The 18173-nt window shown below is 38.6% G+C and overlaps 1 protein-coding gene across 1 annotated transcript in view; it reads right to left on the minus strand.

Moving 5' to 3' along the window:
- Window positions 1–18173, minus strand: part of LOC120514691 (calcium-activated chloride channel regulator 1-like) — a 66103-nt gene that overhangs the window by 16394 nt on the left and 31536 nt on the right. Inside the window, exons 4-8 of the mRNA XM_039735192.1 lie at window positions 12020–12125; window positions 9780–9939; window positions 6298–6522; window positions 5150–5374; window positions 1–178 (exon numbers count right to left, since the gene is read on the minus strand). Coding sequence (XP_039591126.1) covers window positions 1–178; window positions 5150–5374; window positions 6298–6522; window positions 9780–9939; window positions 12020–12125 — 894 coding nt within the window. The remainder of the gene's footprint in view (window positions 179–5149; window positions 5375–6297; window positions 6523–9779; window positions 9940–12019; window positions 12126–18173) is intronic.

Below are 18173 nucleotides of genomic sequence, written 5' to 3' on the forward strand. Positions count from 1 at the left end.
CTGTCATTTCTGAAAGCATTTCAAGTTCTTTCGCTGCACTTGGACCCAATGCAATAGTGTGGACTTTGGTTCCACTTGTCTTTACCACCTCAAAACAACTGCTTATTCCTGAATCTTCACCATCTGTTAACAGAACAATTTCATCTCCTTCAGCGCTTCCATCATCATTACGTAGTACCTAAAAATGATTAAATACAGTGTTCAAACACTTAAGAACTTCAACACTTGTAAGAAACAGTACTTACAAAATTAACTTCAGAGAAAATACAGCCAACTATTATTATGTAATAGACATGTAATTAAGTAAGCAGATGTCAGTTCAAATTTTTGTTAACAAAAATAGAAGAGAAGTGCAATACCTTCTCTCAAGCATAAACATCTGGGGCCTCATGCGTAACACCGTGCATAGAATTCACACTAAACATGGCGTACGGACAAAAATATCCAGATGCATAAATCTGTGCGTTCGCCACCTTCCATATTCTTCTGCTCCATAAATCCTGGTCAGCATGAAAAGTAACGCATGTGCATGTGCATGTGCCTGCTGCCACTTCCCAAACTCCTCTCAGAATTACACCTCTTTGAATATGAAAATCAATATAAACAGCCCCTTAAGCTCAGCGTTCTGTGAAAAGACAATGGCAAAAGCACGGGAAAAATAGAAGAATTTCAGTGAATACCAAATGGAGGCAAAGAAAAACATACTATTTGTTGGTTTAAACAGTGGTATAAACAACAAAAGGAAGTTGATCGAGTGAAATAGAGTGTTGGAGAAACTTGAAAGCTCAAGTTCACACAGTCACACAGAGCCTGAAATAAAAAAGAAGTTGTCAGATATCAAAGTCGCCGTAAAAAGGCGAGTCGTGGCCCACCATCTGAGTTTCATCCATCCATCCATTATCCAATCCGCTATATCCTAACTACAGGGTCACGGAGGTCTGTTGGAGCCAATCACAGCCAACATAAGGTGCTAGGCAGGAAACAAACCCCGGCAGGGCATCAGTCCACTGCAGGGCATGCACACACACACCCCTGGCACGCACAAGGGAGAATTTTGAATCGCCAATGCACCTAACCTACGTGTCTTTGGACTGTAGGAGGAAGCCAAAGCACCCGGAGGGAATCCATGCAGACACGGGTAGAACACGCAAAGTCCACGCAGGAAGGACCCGGGAAGCGAATCCAGGTCTCCTAACTGCAAGGCAGCAGCACTACCCACTGCGCCACCGTGCCCTGAGTGTAATATGGAAGCTTCTTAGGGTACAGAGAAGAGAAAAAAATGTGGGATAAAAGCACGAAATGTCAACTTTAATCTTGAAATTTCCACTTTAATCACGCAGATTATTTTGTCATTAAAATCGAACATCATAATCTTCATCTTAAAATCATTTAATTTACTAGTTTCTCAAATCCCATCATAACTAAAGTAGCACGTTAAATACTTTTTTTATATGTGTTCTTCTATGTGCTTTATGTGTGTGAATCACTACTTGCTTCTTAAACAGGCTTTCTCTTCCTCCAACAGGACACAGAATCCATTACATTCATGATATTACAGATCTCTGAATAATTTAAATACTGAGATGTATACTTGATATCATTTCAGTATTCATATCATATCAATTAAAGCATGTATTAAACATGGGAACACAGCGGCGAAGTGAAAGTGACGAACTGGAGCCCCATCCAGAGTTTGTTCATGCCTCTCGCAAGATGCTTTGCTGCTCCATTGCCACACAATCAGCTCTGTAATAGACGTTAAGCCATCTATAAGCTTAGAACTCAGATTCTTCAAAACTTTCAAGGAACTTTGAAATATCTTTGTAGTACATGTTTAATTATTCTATCCATCTATCCTTCTAGTGTCATGCCAGTCCCAGGAAGAATACAGCACGAGGTAGGAACAATCCGTGAACGGAGCGCCAGGTCCTTGCTAACGCTGCGACACCATGTCCTCACATGTTTAATTATTAACAATATAGACTGTTTAAATAATGTTAACATTTTATCTGTATAATGTAATAAACATATTTTGCTGCATTTCATCTTAAAAATGATATCATCATCATATATAAATATGCACTTTATAAAGTGGCTCAGGTTGTGCAAGATTATAACTGTATCACAAGTTTACAGTGAGGTAATTGTACTTATAAGTACAAACAGTTCTATAAGGAGCAATTGATGGACTGATTGAGTGCGTTTATAGTTCTTGGGACGAAACTGTTTCTGAACCGCAAGGTCCGTATAGAAAAGGCTCTGAAGTTGTTTGTCGCATGAGAGCAGCTCAATAGACAGTATGCATGGCTGCAGTGCAGGATTTACGTATAAGCTACACAAGCTATAGCTTAGGGCCCCCGCCTTCTTGGGGGCCCCCAAAACAAATCATATTTGGCACTTACATGGAATATCTGGACTTATAAATGGCCCCATGTCTCAAATAGCTTAGGGCCTTATCAAGTCTAAATCTGGCCCTGCATGGCTGAGGCAGAGTGTGCTAAATGCTTTATACCAATAATTCTCTTTCCGATCAGCCGCTGTAAAGCTGTGATTTCACACTCAGATAAAGTGGGATAAATACTCAAAAAAAAAGTGGGGCAGTGAGAGTAATATGGAAAAAGATGATCTGCGGTGGCAACCTCTAACGGGAACAGCTAAAAGAAGAAGAAGGTGCAGTGAGAGTAACAACATTAAGGCAGTTATGGTATTTGGAAAAGTTTGGCCATTCTGTGGACCATTATTTTGTGTGGAGGATTGCCAGCTTCCCATGCCGGTCCGCACCCCCAGGCCGCCAGGAGGAGCTCTCCCGACAGCAGGATCGTGCCCCGAGTTCCAGCAGGACCTTATGGACTATGTAGTGTTTTTACACAGCCCTGCTGGATACCTTGGAGACCACCAGGAGTTGCTGTAGGGGGGATCATGGGCTCTTGTGTGGCCTATAACCCGGGAGTACGTCACGGTCATGTGACAGGAAGGAACGACATGCTCCCAGGTTGAAGAAAAGGACTGTTTGCCCTGACCCGGAAGGAATAAGGAACTGTGGACTGCTGGGACAGGAACACCTCCGGGTCAGGGGCTATAAAAGGACAGTGCCTCAGTCCAGACGCTGAGCTGGGAGGTAGAGGAGCAAGTGTCTGGGCGAGGAGGAGAGTTTATTGTTGGAGAGAATAGTGTTTTGAATGAGTAGTGTGGAGGGTGCTTTGTGCACATTGTTGTTAAACAAAAATAAAGAGTCTTGGACTTTTACCTGGTGTCTGGAGTTGTACCTGAGGGTTCAAGGGAGCACTAGCGCCGCCTACTGCCACAATTGTTACAGGTTAATTACAATCAGATGCCTTAAACTAATAAACAATATGTAGTTAATTTCAGTGTATTTAATAAAGCCGCATCAGCGATGTGAATCAAAAAAAGAAAGGGAAGCCACACCAGAATAGTAGCACTGCTTTGACGCTGGGTGCAGCCAGATTGCAAAACCGAGCAGAGAACTTGCGTACACCAGGGTTTGAGTTGCCGTGAAAATGTGCGTGGCTTTACGCAAAGTTTAGGTTTTATACATCACGATATGAGTGTGGAAACGGGAGTACGCCACATTTTTGTCCGTATGAACCGTTAATACATGAGGCCCCTGGGGATTTTCTTTCTAGCTCTACTAATGTAAATGGTACCACTCCTGGACAAAATGGAATACTGTTGCTAACTGTACCTTTTCTTCGATCCGCAATTCCAAGAAGCCGTTCTAAACTACTTTATACTAGTCTAGAAGTTCATATTAGCAACGTGATTTCAGACAACTTCAAACTAGAATGTGGTACTCGTCAAGGATGCCCCTTATCACCTTTGCTCCTTGCAATCGCCATTGAACCATTGGCTATATACTTTTGAAATGCTTCAGAGATTAAGGGTATTTTCAGAGGACTTGAGCAGAAAATATCGCTATATTGATATATGCAGATGATATGATACTCTATATATTGGACCCACAAAATTCTGTGCCAGCAGTTGAAAAAACATTAGCAGATTTTCAAAAGATAAATGGATTTACAATCAATTTGAATAAAAGAGTACTTTTCCCAGTGAATTCTCTAGCATGCAATATAGGTCTGGGTACCTCCCCGTTTATCTTGGCCGACCAATTTAATTTTGAACAAAATTTTTCTGTCTGCATGGAAAAAATTAAACAAGACATGATTTGATGGTCTCCCCTCCACCTTACGTTAGCAGGGAGAATCAGCATGGCAAGTTTAGCTTTTATACATCGTGATGTGAACGTGGAAACATGCATACACAACATTTTTGTGCTTATGCACCATTTATACATGAGGCCCCTGACCCTCAACACAAATTGATGACTTTCCACAAGCCTAGTCTGCAATATAAATAAAATCTTGCAGTACCTCTTTATATTCCCTGCTCTGTGCCCCAGGTAATAGAAACTACCGACATTACACTGAAAATCCAATTACCCTTTGTTCTTTCAGAATATGGAACCAATGTAGGAAGCACGATAAGACTGAAAAGAGTTTATCTGTTGCACTTCTACATAACATCCATCTTTTTTCCAATCTGTCAAACATAAACATTATTCAGTGTCTGGAAAATGTCCAGGATTAAAATACTTAAGAGACTTGTACTTAGATAATGTCTTTACATCCTACAAATAACTATGCTTCAAATACAACTTGCCATCAACACAGTTCCTCCCTACTTCCAAGCTAGGAACTTTGTAAAACAGAACTTGCCCAATTTTCCCCACCTTCCACCTTTTTCTATTCCAGAAGAATTATTAATCAGACTTGAAGACTCAAATAGCATCTTTGCAATTTATAAAAATACTAGCAAAATACCCGCGCTTCGCAGCGGCGAAGTACTGCCTTAAAGTTTTTATTAAGAAGAAAATTAAACCTTTTTAAACTGAGGAAAAATATACAAATAATTATTTGTTAAGGATCTCTTTGTATACCACATTGTGAGTTCGTCCCTCCGGTTGTAATATGACCAAGCTGTGTGCTTGTCTGAAGTTTTTTTTACTAGGGCAAATGAAGTTTGAAGCAGGGATTCAACTAGCAGCTTTAGATTTTACAATTTCGAGCTGTAGGGCTGCACTGTCTGCTAGAAAAAAAATAAATAAAAGATTCTTTAAAAATCTCACCTGCAATGCCTCCCGGAGGCCACTGCAGATGTTTGTTCCCCCATCTGCTCTGGTAGGCAGTGCATTCACTAGTGTTTTTCTAACATCATCCCCAGAAACATATGTTAAACCTTTCATGACATAAGCGGCGTTGTTGAAGGTCACAATGCCAATAAAGGACTCTTCTTTTGCGATCTTCTCAATGAACAGTGTTGATGCCTGCTGTAATCTCTCAAGTCTCCCACTCTAAATACAAATTAAAAACATGGTATTCAAGTAAGAATATAATATAAAATATATGATATAATATATGTAATAAAATCAGTATTTTTGCCAACACAGTTACCTTGACAGTATAGCATTACTGTATATATATACGACAATGACACTTCATTCTGTAATGAGTTGGAACTCACAATTTTTTTTCTATTCAGATTAACAAAAAATCCACCTTTAGGTTTTCAGACAGATTGATGCTATGTTAGGAAATTTCCCATGGCATACCAGGCACAGAAGAATTAAAAATGCTGGTGGAATGGAAGAAACAGAATTCAGTGTATCTCACCTGGGAATGCTAGATTGCTCTAAACCCTTTAGGTAAATGATATGTCTTCAAAAATGGTTTGTAGATTAATGGATATAAACTCTAGTGGGACCTGCCATAACTTCTGTCTGCTTAGATGCATAGCAGGAACAGATAAGCTAAAGGATCGGAAGGCAAACTAAAAATGGGAGATGTAAGGAAGTCAAGAAAAGTAACCTACAATTGAGAAGATAAAGTTCCATTGTAATGTGGTGAATCTTTGAAAGTGACATTGATGTCAGATGTGACTCCATTTTGAATGCGCTCCCATTTACTTTGTTTCTAGTGTCCTTGAGTAACCTGCAGCATAACATATTTAGGTTCAGTGGGGGATATTATGATTTTAGTTAGTGCGCTAATGCAATTAAATTTTCTGGTAAGATGACTCTACGGAAAGCAGAGAGGCCTTCAAAAGTTCATATATTTCTAGCATAATTGATCTTAAACTGCTGTTGTTGTAGTAAATATTATTTATTGCATTAGGTACTCTTCATTATGTGCCTTCAAAAATTGAAACTATAAATGGTTTCTTTACAAATTAATCTATAAAGGAACAGAACCAAGAAATGAAGAATGCATAACCTACCCCACTCATGCTTCCTGATACATCCAGGACTAGACATAGAGCAGCCTTTCTTTCCTGCATCACAGTAAACTGCGGTTCCACTGAACCTGAATCAGTTGCTTCATGGGTATTTCGGAAATCTTCAGACTCCAGAATTACTTCCCATGTACTTTTTAACTTACAAAACTTGTTTTGATCATTTGGAGCATCTTGATTATGATTGCTTTTATCGCAAAACTGATTTACCTGAAAAGGAAAGTCAAACAGGCAGAACACAGTCATAATGACACAGTAGAGATCTATGACAAATTCACAATGGTTAGGAAGATGAAATGTGATTATTTAGCCACACTTGCTATGGAGTAAGCAGAAAGTAATTCAAGCCTTCTGCAGTGTGAGCAGTCAATAAGCACTGAATAAATCAAACTTCCTTAACAGACAGTCTCTAAAGAGTTCAGACTTCTAATGTGTAAGATGCCAGTCTATTGCTGGGTGCATTCATCTTCTAAATTCACTTATCAGGGCAGAGATGCAGGACACCTTGAGTTTTTCTCAGCCAGCATTAGTCAAAAGGCCGGAAAACAACACTTGGACAGGGCACTAGTTCCTCACAGTGAACACTCACACATGCAAACACATACTAGGGCAAATTTAGCATCACCATTCCACCTTACTTGCATATTATTGGACTGTGGGAGGAAACTGGACCACCCAGAGAATACCCACATGGATAGAGGGAGAGCTCCCGGGATGTGAACCCCATCCTAAATATTGTGAGGCAGCAGTGCTAGCAGTGCAAAACCGTACCACTCTTACAGGGTCTAACTCACAATCAAACAGGACTAATTTAGTGTTGTCAATTAACCTAACACACTTGTCTTTCGAGATGTAGGAAGAAAAACTTCAGGCACAGGGAGAACACAGAAACAGCATACAGACAACAACTGAGAATCAATGAGGCAACAGTCTTTCCCACTGCACCACCATACTGCCCTGGGTAGCAAATATTTAATTAAATAAATGATAAAACAATATTAATAAAATGTGCATCTTTTAATTAATGTTACATTTTAAAATTGTTTTTTTCATTTTACTGCATTATTAATATTTTTGGCTATGGTTTATTGTCTTTGCTATATTTGGTTACCACAATTGCTTGAATTTACAACTTTATTGAACTGGCATTTTTTAACACCACTTTACTGTAAAGTTTAATGACAATAGCTTGAATTTAACGTTTAACCCCAAACAATATATTAATGTACATAAGGTAAAAATATAACACAAAATGTGACACAAATGTACTCTAAAGCAAATTGAAACTTAAAATCATTCTTGTCAAACTGGTCTTAAAACTGTCTTAAATGATTCTAATGAAAGTAAAAAAAAGACAGGAAACAAAGAATATTTTAAAATGTTGACATTCAAATAATCCATCCTTAATCATCTGGAAAATATTAATAAACCATAACATTCTCAAATCTGCTTAACTAAAGAAAGGGACACAGAGGACTAGAGACTATCCTGATGGAATCATGCAGAAGCCATGAACCAACCCTGAATGGAATATCAATCCATAACCAGTTCCACTTACACACACCATTCCTATGTGGCCAATTTACAACTTCCAATTAATATAAAATACAAATCTTATAACATGTAAAGTCTCTGAAATGAAAAACCCAAATAGGTGGAGGTAGAGCATGCAAATTCCACGTAGGGAGTGATTATACAATGTTTGGGATTTGTGCCCCAGATGATGGACCTGTTAAATGAACAGTGCTAAGTACTATTACTACTACTACAACTGCAGATACTACCAGGGTTTAATTTGTAAATCCTGAGCTCAAAGTGATTGTCTGAGGGTGAAACAGGTCTGGTCAGTGACAGCAGTTTAGGCACTGGAGCACTTCCCTGTTAATGCTGAATTTGGTGAAATCAGAACTGTTTAAACTCATACTCACACGCATAATTCAGAATTTCACTTGGATCTCTTGCAATGGAAAATTCTCCTGCTGTCCACACCCTGGGCAGCCCACTCATATTGGAATTTTCATTCTCCTCAACCTCATCTGATGCATGTCATCCCCTTTACCTTGTCCCATTCCTTTTAACTGAAAACCTCCATGTCAGCATTGTGATGGTGCAAATTTGGCTCCTTGCTTCCTCATCCATATTTGGGAACCTCTTGCACTCGACACTGTCAATAGTCATGACTTGGATGAACTGAGCAGATGAGGACGAAACATACATGAGGCAAGGGGAAGGTGCAAAGTGCTCAGTGCTTTTATTAAAAATAATCAAAATCAAGGTGTTCCAAAAGTGCAGTGATCAAATAAATACTCCATAATAAATTAAAAACAAGATTTAAAATGAGAATAAAAACCAACAGTCATTGGGTCAGTGTTGCCTCCACTTTTGAATGAGCTGAGCACAACTCCTTCCAAGTCTCCCCAGTTCTCTCAGTCCTTGCTCAGCTGGTGAAGACTTCAGCAGCTGCGGTCCTCTCCGTCCCGACTCCCATCTTGGTTGCCTCTAGCTGCCTCAGCAGACCACTCTGGATCGGTTGTTCTCTCGTCTTCCTTCTCGCTCTCTCCGGCATACCTTGGATCCCTGGAGAGGATGCCACCTTAATAGCTCCCACTCCTCTGCACAATCAGTGGGGACAATCCGTCCCTAGAGTGCCAATCCTTCGCTCCATTGCTGGACCACCTTTTCTCACATTAGCTGGCTGGCGTATTCTCTCTCCACCCCAATGCTGCTCTGTCCTTCTTTGCCTCAGATTCTCTCTTTTCTTTGTTTTGGTCTTTTCCCAATTCTTGATTCTCCCCTATGACACTCATGCTTCTCTTTTAAACTGGGGACGCAGCACAGCTGTGGTAATGAGCAGCTCATGGCATCAATTAAGAACGGGGATGATTCTACACTTGTTCACTAAGTGCAGAGCCATCCGCTCCTGTATCACACATGGGAACCACTCGCTACGCTGCCACGCCCCCCTGCACACACAAAAAAGCGAGTGTGGCGATTGTTTATTCAAAATGAGAATCAGCTACGGACCTCACTTTACCACAAGCACCCACTTCTACTGCAACCGGAACCAGTATGTTTTTAACTACACGGAACTGACTGTTTTGATTTTTGTGTTTTCTAGATGTAAACCTTTATCTTATTGAAATTAGCCAGTCAAAACCAGATAGGCATAACATTAACTAGGCTACTTTAATAAAGCTTAAATAGTCTATTTAATAAACCTTGTTCATTTATAAATTAAAAAAAAAATAAAAACAAATAATTTATGTGCATTTTGGAGTCCTAGAGAACATTTGGAAGTCCTGGAGTATACATGGCACAAATTAAGGGTGGATTACTACTATGTATTTAGCAGTTGCTTTGGCAACCTACAGTATATAATTGTGATACATTACAATTAATTACAGATTAGTTTTTTTACACATTTTTACAGAAAAAAAAAACAAAATAAAACTGGATTTTAAACTTACAGATTTTAAAAAAGTTGTGTACATTATAGATGAATTTGTTTCTTGATATTTTTCTGGGAGAAAAACACAGCCTTCCTTTGGTGGGTCACTTGCATTTTCCAGATTACATTTGGAACAGTCATTTCCAAGACATACTTTTCCTAACAGATGTTTGGGGCACCTTATAATAGAAAAGAATAAATGATAGTGGCAAATTGCAGAATATTTAAACATCTTATAACCGAATCCTCAATTTCGCCATGGTATTTTACTTTTCAGTAGACTAAATTTAGCATTTTTCATGTTGCCTGTAGTCAAGGGTTCTTTCCATCATTTACCAAAGATCATCAGAGCATAGCAGTACTTCCATTACCTCTCAAATGGACAACAGCAAGTCCCTTTTAAGTTGATCAGTGTGTCTTAGTGTATTTTACTTTTATTTGTGAATTTGTGTGTGTGTGTGTTCACCCTTCAATGGACTGATGCCTTGTCCAGGGATTGTTCCTGCCTTGTGCCCAGTGTTTGCTAGAATAGGCTGGATGAGCGGGTTAGGAAATTCAGTAGATGTATGAATAATTGCTTGTGCTTCACACAAGCCCTTGAGCAAGCCCTTGACTGAAAGAAGTGAGGCCCCAAGAGTGAAATAGACTGAAAGAGGTGGACATAGGCAGTGAATCTATGGGAGGTGAGTCTGGGAGAAATGCAGTAAAACTGTTGGTAAACCTGCTCCCACACAATTACCCACCTGTTAGGCCTGACTATAATACCTATACTGCTATACCCTGATTATTTGTTTATATGTTAATTTTCTTTTACCTTCATTAACTTTCCTCTTAAATTTAAATATTTATATAATAACACAAATTCTTTACATTTATGTAGTGCTTTTCTTACTACTCAAAGTGCTTTGCAAACTCCACTCTGGGAGCACCCGGGACATGAATCCATATTTTCCTTAATAAGGGCTACCATTGCACCAACTGTGTGGATAAAGTCCTTATTTTTTTTATATGTGTACCTTAAGGCATTTTTTGCACTGCCTTACTGTTATGTTATACTGTACTTTTGTTTACTTTGTAGTTATTCTCATCCATCCATCCATTTTCTAACCCGCTGAATCCGTACAGGGTCACAGGGGTCTGCTGGAGCCAATCCCAGCCAACACAGGGACCAATCCTGGGCAGGGTGCCAACCCACCGCAGGACACACACAAACAAACCCACACACCAGGGCCAATTTAGAATTGCCAATCCACCTAACCTGCATGTCTTTGGATTGTGGGAGGAAACCAGAGTGCCCGGAGGAAACCCACGCAGACACAGGGAGAACATGCAAACTCCACGCAGGGAGGACCCGGGAAGTGAACCCGGGTCTCCTAACTGCAAGGCAGCAGCGCTACCACTGCGCCACCGTGCCGCCCTTGTAGTTATTCTATTAAGCTGATATATTATGTGACTTCTTGTAGTCAGGGATGCCAGATTTGGCATCAGCAGTGACTGATTTTGTTGCGGGACCATGTAAATGTATGCACCTGAAAATCACTGCCCATGTCTACTTTATTGACTGAGTGCTGACCTCCTGGTATAGTCATGCTTGCCCCTTTTAATGACAGCCAGTAACTTGTTGCCTGATGGGAGTTGGTGCTGTACAAAGCATTAACATGTATAGCAAATTTTCTATTCTGTTTTGGTACATAAAATATGAAACACTAGACAGACAAGCCACTCTTCTATTTGTGAGGTCAGAAATACCTGCATCTTTTATTTGTCAATGCTGCATTCTGTGCATTGTTTGTTATCTCTCTTGCATACAGAGTCTGCTCCTACATCTAAAGACAAAATCGAGTCTGCTTGATTTTGTCAGAGTGAGTGGTGGAGTAGTTGGAGTGAGTAGCTGGGCATTTCATATTACACAGCCTGCTTCATGGGACCGCACTGCTGGCTGCCTCTGACTCGCTAAGATTATGCAAATGAAGTCTACAACTAATATACTCTGGGAAAATTTTGTTATATGACACAGGCTGTAGGTAGTTGGGGTAAAAAGTATAAGATATCATACAGACTGATTGCATTATTTCCATTCTAACATATTGTAATGCAGCAAGTTGAAATATACATAAAATGCAAAACTATACTAAATTAAAGTCATTTTTTGACAAAGAAAAATATTGTGTTAAAAAAATATTACTGATAACTACATATGTAAAATTTTATTATTTTTGATTGCAGACAATAGATTTCTATGATTTGAAAGAAACTTACATTGTTACTCTGTAGTGTTCTCCTTCTCTGTAGAATGGCTGATACTCATTGTATTCATCAAATACTCCCCAACGTAGATGAGCCCATTCATGAACAAACACTTTTCCTGGAAAAACAAATACAATTCAATTCTCTGTTAAATAAGGTATAAGGATTTTTATTATATGAAATAAATTTACAAAGGATCATATAAACATTTATTGTTTTTCCAATAAATGGTCATAAACTACAGAAATGGAAGCTTTACCTTTACCTATGAACAATTCCCATGAAGGCTGTTTCTAGAGATCTGTTGTTTCCTTATTTTTTGTGTTTATTAATTCAAGAAGATGTTCAGAGATCAGGGCACCATTTTTTTCTTCTCATCATTTTAAGGATATTACAGTTTTTCCTTATTTCGATAAATACTGTGACTGAATGAATGCTAATATCCCTGAGACATACTTTATACTGTTTCTTCACACTATAAACACAATCTTATTTCTTCAGAACAATTTGCACTTATATGTTGCACTCATTCTTTAAACCTCTGCACACAGCAAAGCCCAGTACTAGTCCAGTTCTCATTGTAGCTACCCATGTCTCAAATCTAGAAACATTAGTTACCACTGAAAAGTCAATGCGCTAATAAATAAATCACCCATCTCTTGTGTGAGAATAATTTTTAAAAATACAAATTTATTGTCTCAAATATATCGCAGGCAGCAACTGAGGGGAAATATACAAAAAGGGGAACTTGAGCAAGAAAACAAGAAAGAACACAGATGAAAAGAGACAGAGGTAGAACCAAGGAAAAGAGAGACAAAGGCATATTTCAAACTGAATAAAATCTATTCTGCTTCATAACCTTATCAAACATGGTATTAGTATACAGTATAAGGGACCAAGCAGTGAGTGCAGCCAAATCTGAGTTACTACACCATGTCTAGAAATAAGTCTAACATTTCAAACTGAGAACAGGTAAGTATAGATATGGAAGACACAGTGTCTCCACTTTCCTCTGCAAAAATGACAGAAGACTATTGTTTTGATCTACACACAAAATGAGGTCAAAGCCATCAAATGCCCTTGCTTCATGATACTTAATTTAATGCATTTAGTTATTTATTAAATAGATGTATATGTCATTTATTAAATGGATAGATACATTTTTAAAACTACCAAAATTAAAACTAAAGAAATGAACAGCGCAAAGAGTAGAGAGTAATAAACAACTAAAAGAATTCTTAAACAAAACTTATGCCAATCTGAAATTCAAAATCCAGAAATGCCAAAGCTAAATTCAAAACAACAGAGAAAAAAAAAATAATCAAAGATTGTAGGACTTACTAAAAAAGGGGAAATCACAAAAGTGAGAGCATGACTAAAAGTAATTAATATCATAAGAAAAAATGTTATAAATTTCAGGCCTAACCTGAATGCTTTAATAAAGGCTTGAGGCCTACACTTTGCAAAGACCTGAAGCCTACAAAATCCTGTGGAGCCACTAAAACCCTTGGCTTAAACAAGCAACAGGACAGGATCAGCAATTCATGTCTGGACATCAACATTCAATAATGTCAATAACAGCACTTGGGGACTTTTTAAGGTGAATTCATACCCTGGGATTGAAGGGTTATGTGAAGGAAGACAAAGTGAAGTGCACTGCTGGTCTCCTTTTAAAATGGCTGAACCTCACAATGTTTTGGCTTTTTGCTTTTTTATTCCTACTAAAAATGATATAGACACACTGTTTTGCAGTATGTGTATAATCTCGAGATGCAGTTCAATAACGTGGTAATGTTGGTAACATTTTTGGCTTAGAAAATGGACGCCTTTGGTTTTAAGTCTTTAAATTTTAAGACTTTGTTTACAATGGGACTCCTGTACAAATTATATCAGTATAAAATACAAGAATGAAGTAGCTATTTCTTAAAATTTATGAAGTATGCTTCACTTTAGAATGCAGTTTCATGAGACAAATTAATATATATCATTATTGTGAAGAAAGAAAAAATGGAAAAATACCAAAGTTATCCTTTAAGCACTGGTTGTGAGTGATGCCTGCCTAGCCTAGGCTATCACTCCTCAGTATTCCATATGGGTACTCACTAGCTTTGGCTTGAGAAGTCCAGCAGCTGTCCTATGGACACTGGAGGCTGATGCACCTTACCTTTGGCAACTTAGAAGGTGTTTTACTTATTTTTATACTGCTGGCTCACTATTAAAGGTGACCTTCCTCCTTTAAGAAAGAAGTGACTATCTACCTGCGGTGGGGCCTTGTATTACTTATTAGCTTCACACCAGACAAATAAAAGGGAATATATTTTCCATTAGCATACGCAAGCTTAAGCTACATCAGGGATAGCATCTGTTATAGGGAGCTGTATTGAAATTCAGAAGCCAAGCAGACAAATGGATGGTGCCTCTGGATGAGGTCTCTCTCGACCTTCAGTTGGCCTGTCCTTTATGCCAGTATTTTCACATGGTGTTTCAAACCTCATCTTGTTGGCTAATCACTCTAGTGATCAATAGCTTTTCTCAAAAAAAACAAACAAAACAAAAAAAAACTCAGCAGTTTGTGTCGTACCTTGATCACAAAATCTGTTCATGAGGCACAAGCACATTCTGTCTGGCTGATGATTATAGACCAGGTTTGTTAGTTTGATGCAGAATTCTTAGACATACAGAAAACACATAAATTAAGAAGTTTGAGTAAATAATTTTCTGAATATGAAAAGCAAAGTAAAAGTATGTTCTTTAGTTCATCTCAACATGTCTGAATATCCTGAAGACAAGGCAGATTGCAGCTTGTCTTTAATAGTGTCTGCAGTTCCAAAATGATTGTATACTCCATAAACCAAGGCTAATCACCTATATAGGGAAGAGATGATAGATTTTCAAAAAGTGCCTATTTTATGTAATTTAAAAAAAACTCCACGCATCAAAGGAACTAAGGTTACCACCACATGTGAATTGCTGTTATGTGTGATATCATTTCATCAGTTCTATTTTAAGGACGATACCCTTGAGGTGCTATCTTTCTCAATTATGTCTAATCTTCTGGACCCTTATTTTCTGATAATTATGTTTTCATCTAAAGCAGTACAGAATATTGGATATTAAAACGAGAACTGCAAGATGAGGCACGCCTTTTAAAGATTCAAAGCACCTTCAGAGGAAGGTTAAAGAACTTAAAAAAGAAGTTATAGATACATATAACTTGTTACAGCAGTGTTTAATGTTTAGGCAAAGCACCAGCACCACAAATTGTAGCAGCTGGTTAACTTTGGGAAGCATCAACATATGCAACAGTGTGTTGTTAACTTTAGAAGCAAGGTTGAGAATTCTTTAACCCTTGTGTATAAGGAATCTACGGAAGCTCTGAACCGCACAGTGAAAAAAAATTATGGGATAACCTTATCTCGTACGTGCGTGAAAATATCTTGTGCGCATAAGATACTTTCACGCACGCGAGATGTTTTCACGCACGCATAAGATACTTTCACGCACGTGCGAGATACGCTCACGCACGCGTCGAGATGTTTTCACGTACGTACGCGATAAACTTAGATTAAAATATTACAAAAATGTGCTTCGAGGCTTCCTAATTACGACCTTACCAAGGCCATGGTGCTTCACTTCTAGTGCTTGTAGCGCGGTAAAATAAAAAAAAGGAGTGTGGGATGGTTAGAGTTGGGTTTAACAGAAGCATGCAAAACCTATGTCAGGTAATGCCCAGAACGTCAGTCAAGAAATGCCCATCGCATACCCCATTACACTATGGTTAAGAGTAGGCTTGTGGGAGGGTAAGGATTTAGTTTACAGGTATACGTCTGCACACTCGTACGGAGCACCTGAGGAGATATGGTATTTTGTTTCTTCCTGGGAAACAATTTGGTGCGTTCAACTTACTATCTCGTGCCCACCACTTACCATAGCCTGCGCACCAGGTTCTTTAAAGTCGCACCTGCCAATATTGCGTGTGCGCCGCATACTTTCAGATGAGCACCAAAGGCAGTCGTGTGCTACTGTACATCACTGAACTGTCTGATGTTTTCCTCACACAGTTACAGTCCACAGAAATTAATATTGGCAAGTTTATAAAGGCAGGCTATGCATTCAAGCCCATATTGTTAAATCCGCGAAGCAGCACCACTAACCAATGCACTAATTTATACACAGCAAAATTGCTAGTGTTGAATTTCCAGTGTTACTCATGTCAGAGTTGCCTGGAGTTGATTCCAGTGTTCATTAAGATGTTATTAACACCAACATAGTTGAAAAGTCCCCAGTAAGTGAGTTGTTTCATAGCGTTCCAATCAGAAAACACTGGCTAGAAGTTAATTGAAGCTCCTCCCATTCATTAGGCGTGGAAGACAAGTTCTAAGGCAGCTGAAATTACAGAGGTAAAGAAATAATCCATATGTCGATTGGTTTTTGCTTTAATCTATGGTTTTACGAATAAGTATGTACAATTTTGTGAAATTTGCTGCATGTTAATTGTTTTAACAGTATTACCTTTCTAGTTGAAATAGTTAATTGTTATCGTACTTCTCTTTTAGGCACCATTTTATGATTCTGAAGTACACCACACGAGGTAAATGCATTAAAACAGAACACTGTTCATTTTTATATCAGCTTCATATATGCTGTCATGAATTTCATTTATTTTTTTCGACCCGTTTTCGCCATAACTTAAATTACGCAGGTAATCCAACATTAACTTTGAATAGTATTACAATTCCAGTACTTGTCTGTGCCTTTATTTTATATCTAGCAAGTTTTCGTGGCTTCTTTTGCTAGGCTAGGTACATTTGTCTAGCCAACACCACTGAAGCAGACATGAAGACAGGGTAAAAACCGGGCTTCCATTTTAACACTGGCTAATTTGCATTTAAAGTGCATGTATGTGTAGCGAGTGTGTTACGAGAAATACATTTAACTGGCATATACTGAAAACTTTTTTGCGTGACATGGTTCAGTGCAGTGGCGGACTGGCCGGTTGGAAAAGTCCTGTGTGCTGGTCGTGAACGTCTCCTGTCCAAGAGCCGTTTATGTAACTTAATACAAGTTAAAACAGAAAAAACGAATCCACAAAGCTCTAAAAAGATTTTTTTATGTTTTGCATACGCGGTATTTATTTTAAATGCAAGTTGTTCTCATTTTGTGCGATTTTTACTGTTTCTCATTCAGGTGTAAGACGTGCTTGTTAAAGTTCAGTTTTGGAACTCCAAAAAATTCATCAAGCTTCAAGGTGGATTTACATATGTGGACTTCATAAATGAAGGTAAGTTTCATATCTGATTTGAGTTCTTTGCTGTAGTACTTTTTTCATGCTTGGAGTAATTTTTATACTTCATTTTTAGTTCACAATAAATTTGGACTGCCTTCAGGGACAGCTCTTCGTATTTATGATGACACTGAAACTGAGATTGAGGAGGACATTTTACATGATTTACTTCAAGCAAAACCTGACATTATGTTAACAGTCAGAGACAACAATACTGGTAGGCTTGGTTCTCTTCTCTTTCATTTTGTCATATCCTCATCCCTTAGAATGCTTATTTTTCCTTCCAGAAATGGAGATGTTAGCTCCAGGAAGCAGTTCCTGCACTGATACTTTGTCCTTATCTAGCCGTTCATTAAGTGACCAAGACCAAACACAGGAGCATCCAGCCAAGAGGTCCAAAAAATTAGAAGATTCAGCAGCAGCCACCAAAGAGGTTTTAAATTTTATCTCTGCATTGCATTTGCATTTTTTGTAATCCTACAGCATCAAAATATAAATGTCATTGTCTTGCTCTGTTTGTTAGCATTGTCATATTTTGCCATACGGTCATATTATGTGCCCTTTAGTTATAACATTGGTCTCTTTCTACATTTGTACAAGTTACTTAAAGTCTATATTGTTAATCACATCTAATCAGTTAACAACTTTAAATACTGAATTCAGAACTCATGTATTTGAGTGGGCGGCACGGTGGCGCAGTGGTAGCGCTGCTGCCTTGCAGTTAGGAGATCCGGGTTCGCTTCCCGGGTCCTCCCTGCGTGGAGTTTGCATGTTCTCCCCGTGTCTGCGTGGGTTTCCTCCCACAATCCAAAGACATGCAGGTTAGGTGGATTGGTGATTCTAAATTGGCCCAAGTGTGTGCTTGGTGTTTGTGTGTGTCCT

This window comes from Polypterus senegalus, chromosome 14, assembly GCF_016835505.1.
Source record: "Polypterus senegalus isolate Bchr_013 chromosome 14, ASM1683550v1, whole genome shotgun sequence".
NCBI lineage: Eukaryota > Metazoa > Chordata > Cladistia > Polypteriformes > Polypteridae > Polypterus > Polypterus senegalus.